At 56.9% G+C, this 22,594-nt stretch overlaps 8 protein-coding genes across 8 annotated transcripts; 5 read left to right on the top strand and 3 right to left on the bottom strand.

Moving 5' to 3' along the window:
- Positions 1–146: 146 nt before the first annotated feature.
- SCHCODRAFT_02566756 (ARM repeat-containing protein) lies at positions 147–3,560 on the top strand. The gene is made up of 9 exons (XM_003037159.2): positions 147–292; positions 357–449; positions 504–779; positions 828–918; positions 966–1,972; positions 2,022–2,253; positions 2,307–2,720; positions 2,773–3,238; positions 3,292–3,560. Exons 1-9 carry the CDS (start codon positions 179–181, stop codon positions 3,395–3,397), a joined length of 2,799 nt encoding a protein of 932 aa, XP_003037205.1. The 5' UTR covers positions 147–178; the 3' UTR covers positions 3,398–3,560.
- Positions 3,561–3,823: 263 nt separating this feature from the next.
- SCHCODRAFT_02612130 (alpha subunit of succinyl-CoA ligase) lies at positions 3,824–5,403 on the top strand. The gene is made up of 9 exons (XM_050344517.1): positions 3,824–3,878; positions 3,927–4,042; positions 4,096–4,212; positions 4,264–4,407; positions 4,457–4,583; positions 4,636–4,797; positions 4,848–5,024; positions 5,079–5,167; positions 5,218–5,403. Exons 1-9 carry the CDS (start codon positions 3,845–3,847, stop codon positions 5,242–5,244), a joined length of 993 nt encoding a protein of 330 aa, XP_050202353.1. The 5' UTR covers positions 3,824–3,844; the 3' UTR covers positions 5,245–5,403.
- Positions 5,404–5,535: 132 nt separating this feature from the next.
- SCHCODRAFT_02612125 (FAT-domain-containing protein) lies at positions 5,536–13,890 on the top strand. The gene is made up of 23 exons (XM_050344516.1): positions 5,536–5,679; positions 5,729–5,861; positions 5,909–6,456; positions 6,513–6,714; positions 6,761–7,057; positions 7,115–7,312; positions 7,360–7,560; positions 7,610–8,292; positions 8,344–8,580; positions 8,634–9,251; positions 9,299–9,402; positions 9,450–9,735; positions 9,788–10,533; positions 10,582–10,692; positions 10,742–10,916; positions 10,968–11,234; positions 11,282–11,471; positions 11,524–11,687; positions 11,737–12,337; positions 12,388–12,525; positions 12,577–13,178; positions 13,230–13,392; positions 13,444–13,890. Exons 1-23 carry the CDS (start codon positions 5,566–5,568, stop codon positions 13,725–13,727), a joined length of 7,062 nt encoding a protein of 2,353 aa, XP_050202352.1. The 5' UTR covers positions 5,536–5,565; the 3' UTR covers positions 13,728–13,890.
- A 109-nt stretch (positions 13,891–13,999) lies between these two features.
- Positions 14,000–14,859, top strand: SCHCODRAFT_02489219 (ankyrin; the record flags this gene model as incomplete). The annotated part of the gene is made up of 4 exons (XM_003037162.1): positions 14,000–14,086; positions 14,142–14,588; positions 14,641–14,730; positions 14,779–14,859. 4 exons carry the CDS (start codon positions 14,000–14,002, stop codon positions 14,857–14,859), a joined length of 705 nt encoding a protein of 234 aa, XP_003037208.1.
- A 328-nt stretch (positions 14,860–15,187) lies between these two features.
- Positions 15,188–15,516, bottom strand: SCHCODRAFT_034614 (ribosomal protein S16; the record flags this gene model as incomplete). The annotated part of the gene is made up of 2 exons (XM_003038501.1): positions 15,188–15,223; positions 15,280–15,516. Coding segments are annotated over 2 exons (273 nt in total), but the record flags the coding sequence as incomplete, so codon positions are not given.
- A 145-nt stretch (positions 15,517–15,661) lies between these two features.
- On the bottom strand, positions 15,662–16,405 carry SCHCODRAFT_02612117 (Sm-like ribonucleoprotein). Its single transcript, XM_003038502.2, has 5 exons — positions 16,350–16,405; positions 16,204–16,299; positions 16,116–16,143; positions 15,992–16,064; positions 15,662–15,937 (listed from the first exon to the last, which is right to left on the bottom strand). The coding sequence occupies exons 1-5, from the start codon at positions 16,372–16,374 to the stop codon at positions 15,905–15,907; spliced, it is 255 nt and encodes an 84-aa protein (XP_003038548.1). The 5' UTR covers positions 16,375–16,405; the 3' UTR covers positions 15,662–15,904.
- A 508-nt stretch (positions 16,406–16,913) lies between these two features.
- Positions 16,914–20,323, top strand: SCHCODRAFT_02487644 (uncharacterized protein; the record flags this gene model as incomplete). The annotated part of the gene is made up of 14 exons (XM_003037163.2): positions 16,914–17,390; positions 17,438–17,461; positions 17,515–17,578; positions 17,636–17,788; positions 17,842–18,311; positions 18,373–18,493; positions 18,543–18,634; positions 18,690–18,746; positions 18,795–18,879; positions 18,931–19,048; positions 19,101–19,343; positions 19,401–19,565; positions 19,615–19,759; positions 19,811–20,323. The coding sequence occupies 14 exons, from the start codon at positions 16,914–16,916 to the stop codon at positions 20,321–20,323; spliced, it is 2,727 nt and encodes a 908-aa protein (XP_003037209.2).
- Positions 20,324–20,620: 297 nt separating this feature from the next.
- On the bottom strand, positions 20,621–22,501 carry SCHCODRAFT_01195803 (ARM repeat-containing protein; the record flags this gene model as incomplete). The annotated part of the gene is made up of 6 exons (XM_003038503.2): positions 20,621–20,671; positions 20,722–21,555; positions 21,610–21,930; positions 21,991–22,170; positions 22,222–22,400; positions 22,459–22,501. The coding sequence occupies 6 exons, from the start codon at positions 22,499–22,501 to the stop codon at positions 20,621–20,623; spliced, it is 1,608 nt and encodes a 535-aa protein (XP_003038549.1).
- Between the last annotated feature and the right edge of the window lie 93 nt (positions 22,502–22,594).

The raw sequence follows: 22,594 nt of genomic DNA, 5'->3' as shown, positions 1-22,594 counted from the left end.
ATGTTTGGTCTCTACGGAGTGTCACGGCAATATACCAAGGCTATTCTGCTGGATAGTGTACAAAGAGATGTGCAGACGCATGCGCGATGTGAATGAGTCTATTGTTCTTCGTGTGGCTAGGCAAAGCGCCTTCCGTTTCGGGCAACGGAATTCTTTGCGCAACTTGAACCATACCCTCATGGCCGACCCTAACATCACGGCTCTCCTGGCTGCGCTCGACGTGTTCAGCCGCGCTCCAGACAAGGAACAGCTAGAACGCGCCAACGCATGGCTGCAAGACTTCCAACACTCAGTAATTGTCCTTTCGCCTGGCCAGTACGCGACCGACCTGACAGTGATCCCATCGACTGCCGTAGCCTGAAGCGTGGACCACTGCAAACACCCTCCTTCTCTCCCCAGACGCGCCAATTGCGGCGAAGCTGTTCGCGGCGCAGACATTTCGTACCAAGGTACGCGCCCATCTGTTACCATGCAAGTGATCGAGACTCATCGGAGATGGGCAGGTCACATACGATCTCAATCAGGTTGGAGCAGACCTCTCTCCCTTGAGAGATAGGCTGCTCGAGGCTATCACTCGATACAATGCTGGGCCACGGAACATCCTCACGCAGCTTTGCCTGGCGGTCTCCGGGCTCGCTCTGCAGATGCCGTCCTGGGAGAATCCCATCCAGTCAATGGCAGACATGTTCGGCGCCAACCCAGCCACCGTGCCCGCTCTCCTCCAGTTCTTGACCGTTCTGCCAGAGGAGTTGATGACCAATACACGCATCCCAGTGACGGTGCGTGTGCCCCTGCATGGCGCGCCTATTTACTGACACGAAGCCTAGGACGACGAGTATCGCGAACGATCGCGCAAGATCCTCACGGACAATTCGACGCGTGTGCTAGAGCTACTGTCGATGTACATCTCGGCCACTGGTGTGTCGCCTTACTCTCCTGAAGTCCTTTTACTGACTCATTGTCAGGGATCACTGCCGAGATCCAAAATGCAGTCTTCACCTGCCTTCGCAGTTGGCTGATGGCAGGCGAGATCTCCATCGAGGACTTCATCCTAACGCCTTTATTCCCCGCCGTGTTCGAGGCGCTGAACTCGGACCAGCTCTTCGACACGGCCGCCGACGCCATTTGCGAGATCATCCACGAGACGCAAGAAATCAACGACAACATGACTGCGATAGAGCAGATCGTGCCTCTCGTTATATCACTCAAGCCCATGCTCGCGAAGCACAGCGAGGACACGGACAGGATCCGTGGATACGCGCGCATATTCGCAGAGGCTGGCGAATGTTACCGCGCCCTCATACTTCAGCACCCCGAGACGTTCTTCCCCATCGTCGAGGCTCTCGGCGAGTGCTCTGCGTTCCCCGACCTCGACATCGTGCCTATTACCTTCCCATTCTGGATGCGTCTTGCCCAGGCCATTGGCAAGCGCTCGTCTGTCCCTCCTCCCTTCCTCGACGCCTACCGCTCGCTTATGACTGTCATCATCCGCCACCTCCACTTCCCTCCTGATTCAGCTCCCCTCAAAGGCCAGGAGGCTGATGACTTCCGGTCATTCCGCCATGTCATGGGCGACACGCTCAAGGATTGCTGCTACGTCTTGAAGGCGGAGACCTGTCTCATGGCCGCATACAACATGATCACCACCGCTCTTGCGCAGGGCTCCAATGTGGCATGGCAGGAGATCGAGGCGCCGCTGTTTGCTATGCGGTCTATGGGCGCCGAGATCGACCCCAACGACGACAACGCCGTCCCGAAGATCCTCGAGCTCATACCCTCTCTCCCCACTCACCCTCGAATTCGCTATGCCGCCTTGCTCATAATTGGTCGCTACTCCCAATGGACAAGCGAACACCCCACGTACCTGCCACCTCAGTTGCAGTACATTTCGGCGGGCTTCGAGGATCCTGACCTGGAGGTCTGCAGCGCCGCTGGTCATGCACTAAAGTATATTTGCTGCGACTGCAAGCAGGTATGTCACCAGTATTGCCGTTGATGTACGTGTCTAACCTACTGTACAGCACTTGGTCGACTTCCTTCCCACTCTTCATACTTTCGTCACTACCACTGGAAGCAGGCTTATGCAGGAAGATCGTTCGGAGGTGTACCGCGCCATCGCCTTCGTCATATCTGCGATGCCCATGGCAAGCGCGGGCGAGTCACTCCGGACGTTCTCCTTCGACATTCTGGCGAAGGTGCATGCGGTCACAGCTAAGCAGGCCGTCACGAAGGACGAGATGCAGGAAGTTTGCGGTTCGTGACATCTCCATCCTTCACCTTGACGCAAAACTGAAGATACTTTTCAGACGGTCTGGAAAACCTGGAGACTATGTTGTCCGTTGTCGGGAGCTTCGGTGAGGAGCTCCCGCCCGCTTGTCAGAAGGTGCCCGAAGAAGGCTGGTCTGTCCTCGACCCCTTCCTCGCCAAGTACGGCACGACGTACGACATCGCCGAGCGCGCAAACCGGGTCCTTCGGCACTGCATCACGTTTTTCGACCGTTCGGCGCTCCCTGTTATAGCGTCGGTCGTTGCACGTCTAACTCAGAGCTTCGATGCCGCTGGCTTTGCTAGCAATCTCTGGATCATTGGCAAGGTTGTGCACTCATATGGCGACAATGCGGATGCAACGATACTGGCGACTTTCCGGGACGCGTACGAACGCTCGACGACCAAGATTGGCGCTATGTTACAGGCTTCGTCTCCTGGGGCTCATCCGGATGGTGCGTCCTTCTGACCTCACAAACCTTCACATGGTTTAATCGGCCTTGGTAGTCCTCGAAGATTACTTGCACTTGGTGCTACCTCTACTCGACCGCACACCCGACGTCTTCTTCCGATCCAGTGCATTCCCGCTAGCTTTCCAGATATGCATGGCGAGTCTGACCGTCGTGCACACGGAGGTCCTGGTGGCAGCCCTAGAGGTTGTCAAGGACATTCTGTCCCACGACTGTTTGTCCACACGGCCCACAGCAGTCCCGACATCCGACTTCCCGGTATACGCTGCAGCGATCCAGGACGTCTTGGAGAAGAACGGGCAGGCTTTCGTGGCCTGCGTGCTCAGCGGCATGATCGGCGACTTCCCCGAGGACTGCTTGTCGAGTATCATTGTCATCTTCCGCATGCTAGCGTCCGTATCCCCTACGCAGATGTCCGCCTGGGTGCAGAACGTGGCACCAACGCTGCCACTGTCGGCAGGTCTTGTACCGGCAAGGCAGCAGTTCGTCACGGAAATCACGACGTGCGTGCTGTCCTGTGCCTCCTGACCATCTTTGCTGACTTGCGTTCGTCCAGTGCCATCAACAGCGGGCAGTACGACAAAGCGAAGTACGCGATCATCTCGTTCCACCGCGCGTCGCGCAAGGTACGGGATCGCCGCAGGGATTTCGAGTTGAAGTGAGGAGTCTTATAGTCTGATCTTCCCGAGTAGAGCATGTAGCCGCCAGCTTGTAGTAGTCATAGTCTATATCATAGGTACGTACCGCCGTATACTGTTTGTGATTGAACGGAAGACCTTGTAATGACGGGGCTTGGTCTTGTGAGCGGTCGTGGTTGAGAGTGCGAGCGGACCCCACTCAGATTTTCGTTCGGCAGGGCTGGTAGATGTCTGTGCCGTTGAGCGGACCTTCTGAGCGCGCCTCTTACATCTAGACCCGAGAACAGCGAGGCTGACGGCTACCCGCTGCTGGGGGCGGGTCGCCGCTGGCGGACGGCCAGCCGCGGTGAAGTTCGCTCGGAGGACCGGAACGACATCCGGACCGATCTCGCCCGCGACGTAAACACGCTCAAAGCCAGAGGTCGTGTCTCGAAGAGGCGCTCAGAACATTTTCGCCTTTACACTCCATCCATGTTCCCCCGCTCGCGTACGCTGCTCGGCCTCGGTAACGAAAATATTCTACGGTCCCCATGCATTTTCTGACGTGCACCAGCCGGACGCCGGGCGTTCTCCCAGTCCGCCTCTCGCCAGGGCTATGCGGACACGATCCACAACCTGAGGATCCACAAGGACACGAAGGTCCTCGTTCAGGGCGTCACTGGAAAGACGGTACGAGGAATGTATCTACCCGTAGGCTGTGATACTGAGCGACCACTATCCAGGCGACTTTCCATGCTGCTGAGGCCTTGAAGTATGGCACGAACATGGTTGGCGGTGTCTCCCCGAAGAAGGCTGGCCAGACCCATCTGGGTCTCCCTGTATTCGGCTCTGTCAAGGAGGTGCGATAGGGCACTCTGGCTACTGAGCGCTTCCTGACGCGCTCTCCATAGGCTGTTCGCGAGACGCACCCCGACGCGACTGTCCTCTATGTTCCCCCTCCCAGCGCTGCCGACGCGATCATTGACGCTATCGAGAACGAGATTGGCCTGATTGTCTGCATCACGGAGGGCATCCCCCAGCAGGACGAGATCCGCGTACGTGCTGCGCAACGCGCGATTGGTACTTCTCTGACCGCCGCTTCAGGTCGCGAACGCGCTCAAGAACCAGTCGAAGAGCCGTCTTGTCGGCCCCAACTGCCCTGGTATCATCAACCCTCTTGGCTGCAAGATGGGCATCCAGCCGGGCCACATCCACACACCCGGCAAAATCGGTGCGTGCACGTCAGCGCAGTGGCGCGAATGCCTATCTGACGAACGTGCCAGGTATCGTCTCGCGTTCGGGTACCCTCACGTACGAGGCTGTCGCGCAGACGACCGACGTCGGCCTTGGCCAGACGTTGTGTGTCGGCATTGGTGGTGACCCCTTCCCCGGCACTACCCACCTTGACGTCGTCAAGGTATTCCTCGAGGACCCGAACACTGAGGGTAAGTGAATTCGCGCGCTTCAGTGCGGCCATCGCTGAATCTCTGTACAGGTATCGTCATCATTGGCGAGATCGGTGGCTCCATGGAGGAGGACGCGGCTGAGTACCTCGAGAAATACAACAAGACGCGCGCAGTCCCTAAGCCGGTTGTTGGCTTCATTGCTGGCCGTACGGCTCCTCCGGGCCGTCGTATGGGCCACGCGGGTGCTATCATTGCTGGTGGCAAGGGTGCGTACTTCCCACTGAGCACTCCGACTCCGACTGTTTGCTAACGAATCTCAGGTGCTGCTTCTGACAAGGTCAAGGCCCTGGAGGCCGCTGGTGCCATCGTCACCGACAGCCCGGCCAAGATTGGTTCCGAGATGTTGAAGGTAGGCCAACCTTTTCGCTCTTGCGCGACGTACGCTGATTGTCTACTTAGGCCATGAAGGCGGCGGGCTTGGTCTGAGTACATATACCTGCTTTGATAGATGTGTGGATTTATCTGTCGAGGGAGCATATGGTCTCTCCGTACACTACTGCTCCTTAACGCCTCTGTAATCATACCACATCGAATCAATCGAGCGTACTAGAGCATATGATAAATCCTATACCTCTTGGCGAACAATGCTCCCTGGATATGTGCGCAAGGAATTCTTGCGATTAGACCGACGAGGACCTTGAAGTTGACACGTGCCCGCCTAAGCGGAGGACGTCAGGTAACAACTCAAAACCATTGTTCTCCATTTGTTCTCCATCCCTTTGCCTGCCATCATCTGGGGTCGCCGGGATGGCGACGACTCTGCAGGCCTCACAGATAGAGGTTTTGAATCACATATTCCAGGGACTGGTTAACAAGAATCCCGATGTGCGGCTACAATCTGCGCAGGAGCTACGGAACTATGTGCGTTCTGCTAAGCGCGCTAGGTCAGCGTGTACTCATCCGTATGAAGGTCGCAAGTACGGTAGCGGAGATGTCTTCGGATGCTGCAGCGAAGCTCTGGGACGAGAATCTGACGAAACGGCTCTTCGATCTCATCCACAGCACGAACATCGTCGACCAGACGGGGGGTTTGCTGGCTATAGGTGCGTGCACGCGTCCCCCCTCACATACTACGCCCTGACATGCGCAGATCACCTCCTCGACGTCGACAGAGAGGAAACCATTGAGTCCAAGAGGAATCTCTTCCGCTTCTACAACTACGTCAAGCACCTCCTTCCGCACCATGACTTCCACCTCATGCTCCAGGCGTCGAAAACCCTCGGCAAGATTGCTGAGATCGGCGGGTCCGCCTTCGGGGAGGGCTTCATGGAGAAGGAGGTGCCAGCGGCGGTGGACCTGATGCAGCCAGAGAAGCCAGAGGCCCCGCGGTACGCTGGCGTGCTTATCCTGAAGGAACTGGCGCGCAACTCCTCGAACTACTTTTATTCCCACATCGGCATGGTCTTTGACAACATCCTGGTGCCGCTAAGGGATCAGCGCCTCATCGTGCGCGAGGGGGCGGCGGAGCTTCTGGCTGCATGCCTCGAAATCATTACACAGCGCGAGCGGAACACGCGCAATAGCCCTTTCCTCCTCAAGATCCTCCAGGACGCGCAGATGGGGCTGAAGCAAGCCCAGCCTGAAGTGATCCACGGGTCTCTGCTCACCTATCGCGAGCTTTTGCTGCACGGTGGCATGGTGAATACTTTCCATCTTGAATATGTGCTGTATGTACTGATATGCGTGAACCACAGTTCATGCGAGAAACGTTCCTCGATTCGGCGGAGCAGATCCTTCGCTTCAAGTCGCATCGCGACGGGCTTATCCGCAAGACCGTCATCACCCTCGTCCCGTCTTTGGCGGCGTACGACACGACCACATTCACGGAACACTTCCTGCACAAGTCCATGGCACAGCTCCTCACGCAGCTCGAGAAGCCCGCGGATAGACCCTTCGGTACGTCTCTGTCTCGCTGACTTGCATATCCGCTCACGATCGACAGCTTTTGTTGCCATCGGGCATACCGCGGCGGCAGTGGGCAGCGACATGAAGCCGTTCTTGGAGCCCATAATGGGGCAGATCAAGGCGGGGCTGCAGGCGCGAGGAAGAAGGAATGCGCCACCCGAGGAACCGATGTTCCAATGCTTGGGCATGCTGGCGTCTGCCGTTGGGCCGAATCTGACGAAGTTGTTGCACGATCAGCTTGACCTGATCTTTGCGTGTGGGCTTAGTGAGCCGCTGCGTAACGCGCTGGTCGCTATTGCGAAGCATATCCCTCCCCTTCTCAAGACGATCCAAGGTAAGGCGTCTACCGACGATCAACCCGTTCTGTTCTCGGACTAACAAACCAATGTAGACCGTTTGCTTGATCTTCTGTCAATGATCCTGAGCGGTCAGCCATACAAGCCATTGGGCGCGCCTCCGGCATTGGAACGGGCGGACGCAAGCGCAATGTCGCGAGATATCAACACCTCTCAGGCGTCGATAGTTGGGGAGAAGACACCGGAGGTCATCACGCTTGCCTTGACAACCTTGGGTTCCTTTGACTTCAGCGGTACGTGCTCATGATTATAAAGTGGCAAAGATATTCAGCTTGGGCAGGGCATATTCTGAACGAATTCGTGCGGCAATGCGCCTTGCCATATCTCGAAGACGACCACCCGGAAGTGCGGCGTGCGGCGGCTACGACGTGTTGCAGGCTCTTCGTCCGCGACCCCATCTGCTATCAAGCTAGCAGCCACGCCATCGAGGTCATCAGCGACGTTCTGGATAAGCTGTTGACTGTCGGCATCGCAGATCCTGGTTAGTGACCCTCCCGTAGTACGAGAAGACGCATATTGATGAGCGGTAGATGCATCCATACGCCAAACGGTCTTATCGTCCCTGCACGAGCGCTTCGACAAGCATTTGGCTCAAGCGGAGAACGTGCGCTCCATCTTCATCGCGCTCAACGACGAGGTGTTCGACAATCGCGTCACCGCTGTGACTCTCATTGGACGTCTAGCCAAGCACAACCCCGCCTACGTAATGCCGTCTCTGCGCAAAGCTCTCATCCAGCTATTGACCGAGTTGGAATATTCGACCGTCGTCCGAAGCAGGGAAGAATGCACTCGGCTCCTGACTCTCCTCGTCGGGGCGACGCAGCGGCTCATCAAGCCGTACGCCTTGCCAATGCTTCGCGTGCTCATGGTCAAGGCTGACGATGTAAACCCGACCGTGTCGGCCAACGTCCTCATGTGCCTAGGAGAGCTTGCTTGTGTTGGCGGTGAAGACGCGATGGCGCATGTACCCGACCTTATGCAAGTGATCCTCAGGAAACTATCGGACCCCTCCTTCCTCCGGCGCGATGCTGCGTTGCATACTCTCGGCCAGATCTGCACGAGCACCGGCTACGTTATCAGCCCTCTGATCGACCACCCGCAATTGCTTCAGATTCTGGCGCGGATCCTCAAGACGGAAACCTCGCAGACCGTACGTCGTGAAGTCGTGAAGGTTCTTGGTATCATGGGCGCCATGAACCCGTACCGCCGAAAGGTATGGTTCTCCTCTTTCCTGAATACATTATGGCTCACTTTCCATCTTCAGAGTCGCCCAGATGACGACGCTACGGGCGAGAAGGCGATCACCGCCGTCAACCAGATGCCTCTTGCGACGCAGTCCATCGTGGCTGTGTCTGACGACTACTACCAGACAGTGGTCGTCAACGCGCTCCTTGCTATCTTGCGTGACCAATCGCTGAGCCCTCAGCATCACGCGGTCATAGAGGCAATTATGTCGATCTTCAAGACGCAGGGCCTCAAATGCGTGGCGTTTCTCCCTCAGGTCTGGCCTAGCGATGTCCCTTCCGCGTTGACGAAGACTAATCAAATGTTTAGATCATCCCTGCCTTCGCTGCTGTGACCAGGACGTCGATAGCGCGTTTGCAAGAATTTCACCTGCAACAACTCGCCATCTTGGTCGGGATCATCAAGCAGCATATCCGGAACTACATGCCGGACGTCTTTGCCCTCATCACGGATCTTTGGGAAAATACATCGCTGCAACTACCGATCGTCTCCCTCGTCGAGGCTTTGGGTCGTGCATTGGACGCCGAGTTCAAGCCTTTCCTCCCGAATATCATACCCTTGCTTCTCAAGGTCGTCGAGGGCGAGCTCACGGACAAGCGCATGAGCACGCAGATGAAGGTCTTCGACGCCTTGCAGACATTCGGTGCCAACATCGAGGAGTATCTCCACCTTGTCGTGCCCGTGATCGTCAAGACCTTCGAGAGACCAGATGCGAGCACGGCGTTGCGCAAGAAGGCCATGCAGACGATCGACGGACTGTCGAAGCGCATCAATTTCTCCGATAGGGCGTCTCGAATCATTCATCCCCTGGTTCGGGTGTTGGAGGGGTCGAACAACGAGCTGAGGATGGCGGTCATGGACACGCTATGCGCGCTGGTCATTCAACTATGGTCGGACTTCGCCATATTCGTGCCAACCATCAACAAGGTGTGCATAGTTTTGGCTCTCTGCGGTAATGCTTGACCATGTTGTAGGCCATGTTGCGCAACCGTGTAACGCATCCGAACTATGAGAGTCTCATCAGCAAGCTTCTCAACGGTCAACCCATCCCTCGAGGGTCTGGGCATCTCGAACCCTTGTACGTCCCCGTGTGTCGCACCATGCCTTCGACTGACTGTTCATCAGCCTCAGTGACACCAGTAAACCTCCCGAATTCTCGGCGCCAGCAGAGCCGCCCAACTTCACTGTCAACCAACAGCATTTGAAGTCGGCTTGGGATGTATCGCTCGTGTCAACCCGAGAGGACTGGGGTGAATGGATGCATCGCATGAGCGTCGAGTTCATGAAGGAGTCACCGTCGCACGCTCTGCGCGCTTGCATGACGCTGGTCGATACCCACCCTCCGCTTGCCAGGGAGCTTTTCAACGCCGCTTTCATGTCGTGTTGGGGCGAATTGTACGACCAGTACCAGGTTAGTCTGCGGCAATCGTGTCTTTATGCTCATGTCTGACATCGCTCTGCAGGAGGATTTGGTTCGTTCAATAGAGTTCGCTATCACCTCGACATCGGCACCGTCCGACTTGATCAACCGCCTTCTCAATCTGGCTGAATTCATGGAGCACGAAGAGAAGCCTCTGCCCATCGACAATCATACGTTGGGCGAGTACTCCATGAAGTACCTCGCGTACGCAAAGGCCCTCCATTACAAGGAGCTCGAGTTCTTCTCTCGGTCGTCGCCGTCAATCATCGAGGCCCTTATCTCTATCAACACTCGCTTGCAACAGCACGACGCCGCATGGGGTACCCTCCTTCGAGCGCGCGAACAATACGATGTCACCAAGCACGAAGAGTGGTACGAGAGGCTGGGCAGATGGCAGGAAGCCTTGACGGTGTACGACAACAAGGCTCTAACTCAGCCAAACGATCCTGAAGTGCAGCTTGGTCGGATGAAGTGTCTACATGCCCTTGGCGACTGGGACCAGCTGGCTATGCAAGTGCAAAAGTCCTGGATGAAGGCGGACATCGACCTGCGTCGTGCGATTGCGCCAATGGCAGCTGCGGCGGCCTGGTCCTTGAATGATTGGGATTCCATGGACGACTACATCACCACGATGCGTAACGATTCTCCAGATCGCTCCTTCTACAGAGCAATCCTCTGTGTGCATCGCAATCAGTTCCCCAAGGCCCTTGTCAACATTTCGCGCGCGCGAGATCTTTTGGATCCCGAGCTGCAGTCGTTCGTCGGCGAAGGCTATGGTCGGTCATACGGGTATGCTCACTCAAACTCTGACCCTGGTCTATCGCTGACACCCGTCAGGATCATGGTTCGGGCACAGATGCTCTCCGAGCTCGAAGAGATTATCATGTACAAGCAATACGCTGATCAGCCCGACCGTCAAACCACCATGAGGAAGACTTGGATGAAGAGGTGAGTGTCTTGCCAATTGACCCTCGTCCCTCGCTCACGGTCTTCTTAGGTTGCAGGGTTGTCAACCCGACGTCGAAGTGTGGCAGAGGATACTGCAAGTCCGTACACTCGTCTTGAATCCCGAGGACGACCCGGATATGTGGATCAAGTTCGCCAACCTATGCCGCAAGAGCGATCGCATGGCGCTTGCTGAGAAGACCATACGTTCGCTTCTCTCCCCTAGGGTGCGTCTTGTCCTCGATTGCCTCCTACCTCTTTCTGACCTTCAAGAATAGCATGGACATGGCTACGACATGCACCACATCAAGGCACCTCCGAATGTCGTTTACGCTCAGCTCAAGTATATGTGGGCGTGTGGAAACTACGACGAAAGCTTGCAGTTCCTTCGCGAGTTCTCTGCCAAGTTGGAGGCCGACGTCAAGGACCCACGTTCGACTGCGTCTGCAGACAAGCACGCCACCTCAGCCAAGCTGCTCGCGCGTTGCTACTTCAAGCAGGCATCATGGCAAGCGCAGCGCAATGAGGAATGGCATAACGACGAGGTAGGTCTCTTCGTGGCTGTGTTGCTCAATTTGCTGACACGTACCAGACTTTAAGGCAACAAATCATGTACGCCTACCTATTCGCGACGCAATGCGATCCGCAGTGGTACAAGGCGTGGCACACATGGGCTCTGGCGAACTTTGAAGTGGTGGGCCACATTGAGAGCCAAGCGGACACGCGATTGTCGGATATCCCAGGGGAAATTCTCGCCGGTCATGTCATGCAGGCCATCCGAGGTACGCGATCCAGCCTTACATCGTACGGACCCAACGATTAATAATCTTTCAGGCTTCTTCTGTTCGATCTCCTTGCGAAACGAGGAGTCCTTGCAGGACACTCTGCGGCTGCTTACCCTATGGTTCAAGTTTGGTGCTCACCAGAAGGTCAGCGAGCAGATGGCGGAGGGTTTCAGGACAGTCCCCATCGACACATGGCTGGACGTCATCCCGCAGGTCAGTTCGATGCCACTTGTTGTCCTCCCTTTGCTGACCGCCATGTCAGATCATTGCGCGCATCCAGACACCGCACATCAACATCCGGAGGGACATCACTCATCTTCTGACTGACATTGGAAAGGAGCACCCGCAGGCGTTGATCTACCCGCTCACTGTCGCTTCGTCGTCCTCAAGCGCTTCTCGTTCAAAGATCGCTAAGGACATCATGAAGAAGATGGAGTCGCACAGCATGGAGATCGTTCAACAGGCGAAGCTTGTCAGCAAGGAGCTCATCCGCGTCGCCATCCTTTGGCATGAGAGGTGGCACGAAGGTCTTGAGGAGGCTTCGCGACTATACTTCACGGAGAAGAACAACGAGGGCATGATCGCCTGCTTGGAGCCCTTGCACGAGATGGTTGAGAATGGCCCCGAGACCGCGAGGGAAACGTCGTTTGCCCAGACTTTCGGCCGCGATCTGCACGAAGCTCGGGAGGCATGCAACAGGTACAGGAGGACGGGCGACCCTACGGAGCTGGAGAAGGCATGGGATATCTACTACGCGGTCTTCAAGAAGATCGAGAAGCACTTGCCGACGTTGATCAAGCTCGACCTGCAATACGTCTCTCCGGCGTTGCTAGAAGCCCGCAATCTACAATTGTCCGTGCCAGGTCCGTCAATTTTTTCATAATCATGGCCAGCATTACTGACGTTCGTATAGGCGCATACCAAGCAGGCCGGCCGGTCATTACTATCGCCAAGTTCGCGCCGAAGCTGCAGGTCATCGCATCGAAGCAACGCCCGAGACGATTGTCCTTGACTGGCAGCGATGGACGAGACTACCAATACATCTTGAAGGGTAAGCATTCTCACCTTAGGTGCAAGCGCTAGGCTAATGCAACGTGCCCAGGCCACGAGGATCTCCGCCAAGACGAGCGCGTCATGCAACTGTTCACCCTCGTCAACACCCTCCTCTCCGTCGACACCAGCAGCTTCAAGCGCCGATTGCACATCCAACGCTACGCCGTCATCCCCCTTGCCCCCAACGCCGGTCTTATCGGCCATCTCCAAGAGAGCGACACGCTTCACGTCCTCGTCAAGGACTACCGCGACTCGCGCAAAGTCCTGCTCAACATCGAGTACCGCCTCATGCTGCAGATGGCGCCCGACTACGAGAACTTGACGCTCATCCAGAAGGTCGAGGTCTTCGAGTACGCGCTCGAGAACACGACCGGGCAGGATCTGTACCGCGTCCTCTGGCTGAAGAGCACGAACTCGGAGCACTGGCTGGAGCGAAGGGCATGCTACACGCGCTCGCTCGCGGTGAACAGCATGGTGGGGCATATACTGGGTCTGGGCGACCGGCATCCGTCGAATATCCTCCTCGAGCGGAGCACGGGCAAGATCGTGCACATCGATTTCGGTGACTGTTTCGAGGTTGCGATGCATCGCGAGAAGTTCCCGGAGAAAATTCCGTTCCGGTTGACGAGGATGTTGACGCAGGCGATGGAGGTGGGTTTATCTGTCCTTGGGCGAGGGAATAAAATACTGACGGCATTGTAGGTCAGCGGCATCGAGGGCAGCTTCCGCAATACGTGCGAGATCACGATGCAAGTGCTGCGCGACAACAAGGAGTCGCTCATGGCCGTCCTGGAGGCGTTCGTGTACGACCCGCTCATCAACTGGAGGTTGATGCAGACCGACGTCGAGGCACGGCGGACCGAAGGTAAGGTCGAATGCATCTCCCTCTTCATTCAACTAATCGAAAACCTCTCAGACCCCGACCGCGCCGTTGAGCTCGCGCGCGTCGCCGCGCACCCGCAGGGCCCGACGAGGAAGATGATGGCCGACGAGCGCGACATCTTCTCCGACGGTGTGCAGGAGACGCGCAACGAAAAGGCGCTCGTGGTGTACAACCGCGTCCAGCACAAGCTTACGGGCAGGGACTTCAACCCCTCGGTGACGCTGAACGTCCCGCAGCAGGTGGAGAAGCTGATCCAGCAGGCGACGTCGCTGGAGAACCTCTGCCAGTGCTTCTCGGGCTGGTGTGCGTTCTGGTGAAGGATGAGCGTTCGATGATTTTCCTATGGCGATGGTCATTACGATCTAGACATTGTTTTTGCTATGCATTTCCCTATAGCTACTGTTGGACTATCAGTCATGTATGTTATGACTCGTGTACTGTATCTTTTGCTTTGGAATATCGCTTTCACGTCTCACTTCCTTTGGATTTGCGCTCGACGATGTTCAACCGGCTCCTCACATGACCGTCTGCAACTCTGGACAATCACAAAGCCTGCCATATCCGGCAGCGCCTGCGTCCGATCGTCATCATGCCCTCCGCGAACTTCGAGGCCGCGGCCGCCTACCTCTCCAATGCACCCTCTTTAGCAAAAGTATCGACGGCTGTGAAGCTTGAGGTACCGTCAAGCCATCTCCTCTCAGGACGCGGCGCGCCTGACAACTTACGCACAGCTCTATGGCTTGTTCAAGTGCGCGACCGTCGGCGCGACACCGACCACGTCGCGCCCGTCCCTCTTCGACATGACAGGGCGCGCGAAGTGGGACGCGTGGGCGGAATGGGGGAAGAAGTACCCGACTACTGGAGTAGCAGAAGCAAGATACATAGAGCGCGCCAAGGAACTTGGGTGGGATGGGGCTGCGCCTCAGCCGACGCAGAAGAGCGAGAAGGCTAAGGGGAAGGAGGCGAGGAAGGACGAGGACAATATATGGGACGACAGCGACGATGAGGCGAGTGCTAAGAAGGGGGGAGGGCTGGGCGTGAACGTCAGTCGGATGGCAGCGCCGGAGGGGGAGGTGGAGGAGAATCTGCATGGCTATGCGGTGGCGAACGATGCGGGGAGGATAGCAGCGTATCTTGACGCGCATCCGGGGAAGGGGGTGGATGCGAAGGATGAGTATGTGAGTGAAGGGGTGTGAGGTGTGGAAGATGGGTCCGCTAACATGCGTGTAGGGGTTCACGCCACTACATCTGGCGACTGACCGGGGCAATGTGGAGGCGGTCAAGATGCTGTTAGCAAGAGGGGCGGATGCGCAGTGCAAGGTGTGTGCGACCCTGGATATACGTGGACTCGAGAGTGAACATCGACAGGACCCTGACGGCTTAACGGCGGTGGAGCTCGCTGAGGAGGCGGGACACGGAAACATCAGGGCACTCTTCACATCGACCTGAGGGAGTGGTGACATTACGGCGCAGCATTAGTGTATATAGGCGTCCAAACAGACTACTGTGCCTGCGGTAAATGTGTCGGATCGGAGGACGAGAGCTGCTCGAGGTTCTTCTCCCCTGCCTTGGGGATCTCCCGCACCTCTGGAATATCCTCCGGCGCACGCTGCGTCGCCTTCTCCGCGAGTTGTTGGCGCACGGCGTCGAGCGTGGGCGTCTTGCTCGTGAGCTCTGCTGCCTGCGCGGCGGCGTAGCGGTCGGCCGCTGTCCGCGCGAATTCCTCCTTCTGCGACTCGACGACCTTTCGCCGCTCCCTCTTCTCCGCGTGCGAGGCTGGGTGCCAGCGCGAGTTGGGCGGGATGATGTTGCCCTGCAGCACAAACACCGTCAGCGACCCCTTCCCGCACACTCCAGCACACCACGCACCGTCTCCAGCAGCTTCACCGCCGACTTGGTCGGCTGCGCTCCCACAGACAGCCAGTACCGAATGCGGTCCACCGCCCACTCGACCGTCTTGCGGCCCTGGTCGTTCAGGTGGGGGTCGTAGATGCCCAGGAGCTCCGTGGGGCGCGCGTTCCGCCGCTTGTCGGAGTTGATGGCGACGAGGTGGAAGATGCGGTGGTTGCGGTGGCCGTGCATCGCCAGCCGGATTTTCATCGTCATTTTGGTCGGTGGGGCGCCCGGCGGCGGAGGTGGATGCTCGCGGGTCGGGAGGGCGGGACGGAAGTCGAGGAAAAGGCGCACGTGGCGGGCGCGACGCGATCGAGGCGCCCAGCGCGCCAATTTCCGAGAACATCATGTTCACCGACATTCAGCCTTTACTCTGACAGGCCTACATGGCTCATGACATTCTATTGTGCATACTCAGAGACCTTTGGGAGTGACCTTGAGGCTCGTCTGGCAGGGATGCTCCGGTTGCGCTTCGTTCTGCACATGCTTTAACCCTTCTCTGGCTCTGAACTTTCCATGAAGCGCATAAGGACCTCAGTCACAAGAAGAAAGCATCAAGATAGATGTCCGAGAGGAGGTACAAGTACAGGGGGATGCCAGATCAATCCTCTGGACCAGCGCTTCCCGGAATCAACTGAAGATCCTTGCATGAGCACGCGCAAACACAATGAAGGGAAGGCGGGCTCACAATACAGATGTTATTCCCATTCAATAAGGTCTGTGCCAGCTGCGTCTTTTTCCTTCCAGCAGCAGTGGTCTCGCTGGGGGTGGCGTCAGTCATTCAGCATCGAAGGGACAAGGGGGGTGCGCACTATTCGGTCACATCCTCAAGGACCATGTCTACGAGTTATCCGTGTCAGAATACGTGCTCGTTTGTGTGTGGAATTTCCGTGTACGCACTGACGAAGTCGTCGAAGCCCAGGAGCGTCCCCGTAAACTCATGGTCGTTCTTCATGACGACCCATATCCGCGAGCCAATGCACCGATCGATCAGCTCTGGGAAGCAAGTGTCAAAAAGGTATCCCAGTCGAGGGGGGAGGTCATACCAAGGGGGAGGATTTGCGAAGCCATGGATCATGAAGGGGTTCAAGAGACGCGCTTGCCAAAGCGCGTCGTGATCATCTCATCAACATTTGTGGCGTCGGAGCGCATCTACTCATCCCCAACCTCCATGTCAATGTCACCAAATATATGGGAAACTTGAACGCCCATGATACAGCCAGGGGAGCTCATAACAGTTTTAGGTGGGAATGGGTCCTTCGAAAGTTGACATGTCGGCATTTGCAACGACCTTCACCTCCGAGTTCACTATCGCGATAAATCACCTCACCCTTCCGTTCCTGACCTCACCTCGTCTACTCCCACCATCATAAACACCCTACGGGCCGGCTGAGCAGAGACCAAGTGCTCGACCAGGCCATAGAGCGCGGTAGCGACAGCATCGCATGGTCCCCCACCTTCTATCATTCTATCACGAGGTATAGCCTACTAACAACCCTCCGACGACGGCCCGAGGGATGTCTGCATATATAGCGGCGGGCATCCTCCCCGCCTGGCTTCACGGGCTGCTTGAGGTCCGACTGTCGTACTTTTGGGACGTAGCGTCGACGATGCGGCACCCTATCAAGTCGCTCGCGCTCCTGCTTGGTGCGGCTGGTCTTGCTCGTAGTCAACTCGGTCTCGAGGATGGCACGCTCGACTTCAGCACGTCTGGATTCACTCTGTCCCTCGTGAAGGACTCCCAGACGCTCTATTCCCTCGTCAGCCCGGCTGGCTTCGACTTTATACCCGGCAACATCATGGGGAACCGCTCCGCTAACGGGCAGTACCACGTCGGAGACCTCACCTATCGTGCACGTCTGGAAGGAAGCAACGACTGGGTGGAGGGCGATACGGCTGCTTCGCGTGCGCCCGTCTCCGCGCTGGAGGCGGAGGGGGATACCCTCGCAGCAGCGAACTTAAGCCCGACACTGGGAAGGAACCCATTGTTGAATATTACGAGGCGTTGGGCGCAAGACGGGGACAGCGTGCAGCTGTTGTTTGACATCGTGAACAGCCAAGGCTCTGCGGTGGAGATCGGTGCATTAGTGAGAGACGACTTACTCCCGTATTGCTCATCCTGACCTTGTTGCAGGGCGCTCCTATGGAGTTCAACAGCGTACGTCCAGAACGTCGAGTACCTTTGCGCTCTTAAGATTGACGTATACACAGATCCTGACAGACAAAACCGCCGACGAAGTCAACACGAAGTGTGCATTCTTTGATCCTTACATTGGTCGGTAATGAGTTATACGATCGCACAAGGAGTTACTAACATTGCAATTCCTCTCAGGCGCGGACGCAGGATATGTCCAGGTCACGCCGCTTTCCGGAACCGATGCGCCACTGGTCGTCATCCCAGTAGACAGCTCTCCGCTCGAGGGCTGGCGTTTCTTGCAAGAGGACACTTCACCTTGGCCGTATTATCAGTCGCAGACCTTTGAAGGTACAACTGAATTTACTCTGCATGTCCGCCGGCAATCCTGACCTCTTCAACAGGCCTCTATGAATGGCAATTCCACACCCTCGCCTACGCCCAGAACGAATGGTCCTCCGTCGACCCCTGGAACGCACCCACCTCCATCACCCTGCAACCCGGCGAATCCCGCACCTACGGCCTCCGCTTCCTCGTCGCCGACAGCATCCGCACCATCAACGACGCCCTCGCCGCCGCCTCGCACCCCGTCCTCGAGGGCATCCCCGGGTACATCATCTCCGCCGACGCGACGGCGAAGCTGTTCGTGCGCTATGCGTCGCCGGTGGCGCAGATCAGCGTGGAGCCGGCGGGCGCGCTGAGCTGGAAGGAGAATGAGGACGCGACGGAGGAGGGCGTGGTGGGGTATGACTTGACGGTGGAGGGGTGGGGAAGGGCGAGGTTGGAGGTGACGTTTGAGGATGGGACGTTGGCGACGGTGTCGTATTGGTTGACGAAGAGCGCGGTGCAGACGATTGCGGATATGGGCGAGTTTGTGAGTGACGCTTTCTCTGCTCAATGCCTTGCCTTTCACTGACCTCGCAAATATGGCATAGTTGACGACGGATGCGTGGTTTACCGATACCTCGGATCCCTTCGGTCGTGCACCATCTATTATCACCTACGACTATGAGGCGAAAGACATCGTGTTGAACGACCCGCGGGTGTGGATTTCCGGTAAGCGAACTTCGCTCAGAGAAGCGAACCGAATGCTGACGCCGTGCAGGCCTCTCCGACGAGGGTGGTACTGTCTACCTCGCCGCTGCAATGAAACAATTCATGCAACCCAACGCCGATGAGGTGGCCAAGCTGGAGCAGGTATGTACCTCCTTCTCAACATCCTGTCGACCATCATAGCTGATGTTGGCTTCAGTTCATCGCCGAAACCGTCGTTGGCAACATTCAGAATGAGGATTTCTCTGTCAAGAAGGTAAGTGACTCTTTTAGTCCAGGTCAATCGCCTGCTGAACGTTCGTAGTCTGTGTTTTTCTACGAACCCGGTGCTGTCGACTACGACTACCCGAGCAATGTTGATTGGGGTGTATGGTGGTCTTGGAACAAAGGTACTTAGCGGCATTCATTAGGGATCTCGCAAGGGTTGACACCCCCCTCAGCCGACTCATACAATGTCCAGCGCGCGTACGACTATGTGCATGTAGCTGCGCTGCACTGGGCACTGTACCGGGTTGCAAGGAACTACCCCGACTTGGTCAGCGTACACACAGCAGACTGGTATGATAAGTCTCAATCAGTAGAATGTGCGGCACTAATATAGCTCATGAAGGTACCTCTCGCAAGCAGCGTCAACAGTCATCCGGATGTCAGCTGGCGATGTTGGCTACGTTGGTGAGTACGGATTCCTTGAGCAAGACTGCCGTACTCACCTCACGGTAGACGTTGGCCTTATGGGCGAGACCGTGTATCTCTACATCCTTGGAGACTTGAAGCGCGAAGGTCATGCAAATGCGACAGCGGTCGAGAATGGCATGCGGAGCCGTCAGGCGACCTGGGCGCGTCAGCGGTATCCGTACGTGCCAGTGTCCCGTCCTTATTACCAAGTTCAACTCACTGACATCGTCCAAAGGTTCGGCTCGGAGCAAGCCTGGGACTCTACCGGACAAGAGGGCGTCTACGTCTGGAGCAAATACTTCAACGACAGCACCACCGCCAGCAACACCATCGACTCCATCCTTGGCTACCAGCCCTCCGTCCCGCATTGGGGCTACAACGGGAATGCGCGGCGCTACTGGTGAGTACTCATCCCCGTCGCCCATGAGGAGCTCGCTGACGAGGCGCAGGGACAACATCTACGGCGGAAAGCTGCAGCGCTTCGAGCGACAGATCCACCACTACGGCAGCTCGCTGAACGCTCTGCCGTTGCTGTTCGCATACGAGTCTGACCCGAGCGACTACTGGTTGCTACGTACTGCCTTCGGAGGCCTGGTCAGTTCTACTCTCTTGCCATGCTTCCTCCCTTTCTCACACTATTCTCAGTCCGGCGCCCTTTCTAGCATCAACAACGCAGGCTTCCCCGCCGCATCTTTCCACTCTTTCCCAGACACGCTCAAATGGGACGGTTACACCGGCGACTACGGCCAGTCCTTCTCCGGACATGCAATGGGTATGGGCACCTACATCATGGAGCACCCTACGTACGGCTGGCAGGCATACGGCGGCGTCGTGACCTCGCGTGATGGTACCATTGAGGTCGACGTTCTCGATAGCTCGCGTCGCCGGGTGTTCGTTGCACCGCTGGGTGCACTGTTCACCGCCGACGCGGGCTCCTTCGCATCCGTCAGCTTCGACCCGCAGGCACTCTCGGTCACGCTGACGCTTGTTGACGCGGTCGGGAATGGCGCGTCTGCGCCCAATGCAAGAGTTGCGGTCACGCAGACTGCGTCCGTCAGTGGCGTTGGCACGCTTTCACCGACGACGAACGCGACGGAGGACGCAGGGGCATACATTGTTCAATTCTCCGGATCCACAGCATCCATAACCTTTGCCTAGTCGATTGTACGAACAAGGACCGGTATATCATACGATACCATACGCAAACACTTCACACTGCGAGGCCTGCCAGGGCTTCCACCGACTGAGCTATCAAGAGACACCGAGCATCAAAAGCTGAACTTCGGGTGTAGACATACAATGGTTGTACTATATGAGAATGAGAAGGAAGAGACGGGATATGAGTGTACGTTACAAAGACATCAGAGAGGGAAAACAATAAGAGATGGTAAGCAGTACAGCCAATTAGCGATAATTGAGCTACACCCCATAACCGACAGTCGTATGGATCCACATCTAACTCCCGAAGTTGAAGCCGCCCTGGGGGGCACTGACATCCGAATGGAACTGCAGAAAGGTGAGTATAGATTAGAGGGAAGGTCGGCCAAGACACGTACCGCGAACGCGCCCGTCGCATCAACGTTCGGCGCAGCAATGCCAGTGTCGACATCCTCCTCATCAGGGAAGTACTTGTCCATGATGTTGAACGCCTTCTTGTAGATGTCGAGGTTGTCGTGCTGCTGGAGGTTGTGGATGGTGACCATGCCGCCCGCCTCCTCGACGTAGAGCGCATATTGATTGACGGCACCCGGGCCAGCAGCCTGCTTGTCCATCTCGCCGACCTTCAGAATGTTATCCAAGCCGTCCAGCGCAACCTGGATGATCTTGTTGTCCATCATCGTGAGCAGGTCGCACAATGGCTTGATGCAGCCCTGCTGGACAAGGTAGCGGATCTGCGACGGCTCCTGAAGACCACCGGACGTGGCGTTGGAAATCGCCCAGCATGCCTCCTTGCGCGTCTTGAAGTCGGCGTTGGAGAGGATGTTGATGAGTGGTGGGATGATGTTGGCGTCAATGACAGCCTGGATTTGCGGGGGCGAGCCAGCGGTGATGTTGGAGATAGTCCAGCACGCCTCCTTCCGGATTCCGTCCTTGGTCGATGACAAGAGGGCAAGGAGTGCGGGGAGTGCGCCAGATGCGATGACAACCTGGGTCTGGAGGTCATCTCCGGTGACGATGTTGCCGACAGAGCGGAGAGCAGGGGTCTGCACGGAGGTTGAACTGTGCATGAGGAGGTCGACGAGCCGTCGGCAGACGCCGGACTCGATGACAGCCTGAATCTTGTCGTTCGACCCATCGGAGAGGTATGAAATCGCCCAGCAGGCGTCGATGAGGATCTCATCGTCGAGGGAGTAGATAAGCTTTGTAAGCACAGTCAAAGCCGGCGAGATCTATAAACAATGAAAGTCAATTTACTATTTAGATAGTAATGAGACACAACGCACCAGGTCCCAGTTCGGCTGCGGCGACTTGCCACGGCAGAAGTTGCTGAGGGTCCAGGTGGCATTGCGCAACATGCTGAGCTTGTGGTTCTCGCTCAAAAGCGTGAGCAGAGGGCGCAGAGCACCCTGTTCGAGGACGTAGTCGCGGCACTGCGGGCTGTCGCCGGCAATGTTGCCCAGAGCCCAAACAGCCTGCTCCCGGACATCAAGTACGGGCGATGAGAGCAGCTTGATGAACTCAGGGACTGCCTGAGCATTGATAACAACCTGGGTGTGCTCCGCGGTGCCAGATGCGATGTTAGTGAGGGCCCAGGCAGCTTCGAACTTTCCAGAGAAACGCGGTTAGTGAGTGTGTACACGACTGAGTCGCCCGATCAAACACACCTGAAGCATAGGCTGGCCAGTCTTGAGGAATTCAACAAAGCGCGCGACGACGCCGCACTCGATGACACGCTCGATGGGTGGGTTCTTCTCCTTGGAGAGCAGCTTCCGGAACTTGGTCGTTGCCTCAAGCTGGCGGTCGGGATCGTCGGAGAACACGCCCTGAATCATATCCTCCGCGAGCTAGGTGAACTATCAGCATAAATCGGGGCGCCATCGCGACTGTGCACGCACGGGAGTGTCCCAGTTGAGACCCGCGCCTCCCTCATCGTCGGAATCAGCGCCGGAGGAAGGCAGGAAGTTGCGACGCTTGGAGATGTTCTCTTCGCGCTTTTGTCTACGAATCTCAACCTGCTGCTCCTCGCGGCGACGCCTGAGATCATCGGCCTTGAGGGCGCCTTTGGGCTTGTAGGCTGAAAAAGACGCGTCAGACACGCGTTGTGGACAGATCGCGGCGGATTAGAGGCTTACCGTCCCTCCTGGCCTTCATCGTGCGAGATTCTGAGGGATCCATTGGTGAAGTTATGTGGCTCGGCTTTTGTTACTCGCACAAAGTGGAGGCAGAAAGACAAGATGGGCACTCACTTTTAACGCGGCTTTTCTTGTC

The sequence above is a fragment of the Schizophyllum commune genome, assembly GCF_000143185.2.
Source record: "Schizophyllum commune H4-8 unplaced genomic scaffold SCHCOscaffold_2, whole genome shotgun sequence".
Taxonomy (NCBI): domain Eukaryota; kingdom Fungi; phylum Basidiomycota; class Agaricomycetes; order Agaricales; family Schizophyllaceae; genus Schizophyllum; species Schizophyllum commune.
Note: the sequence above shows the minus strand (reverse complement) of the source record. Positions and strands in the feature narration are given on the sequence as shown.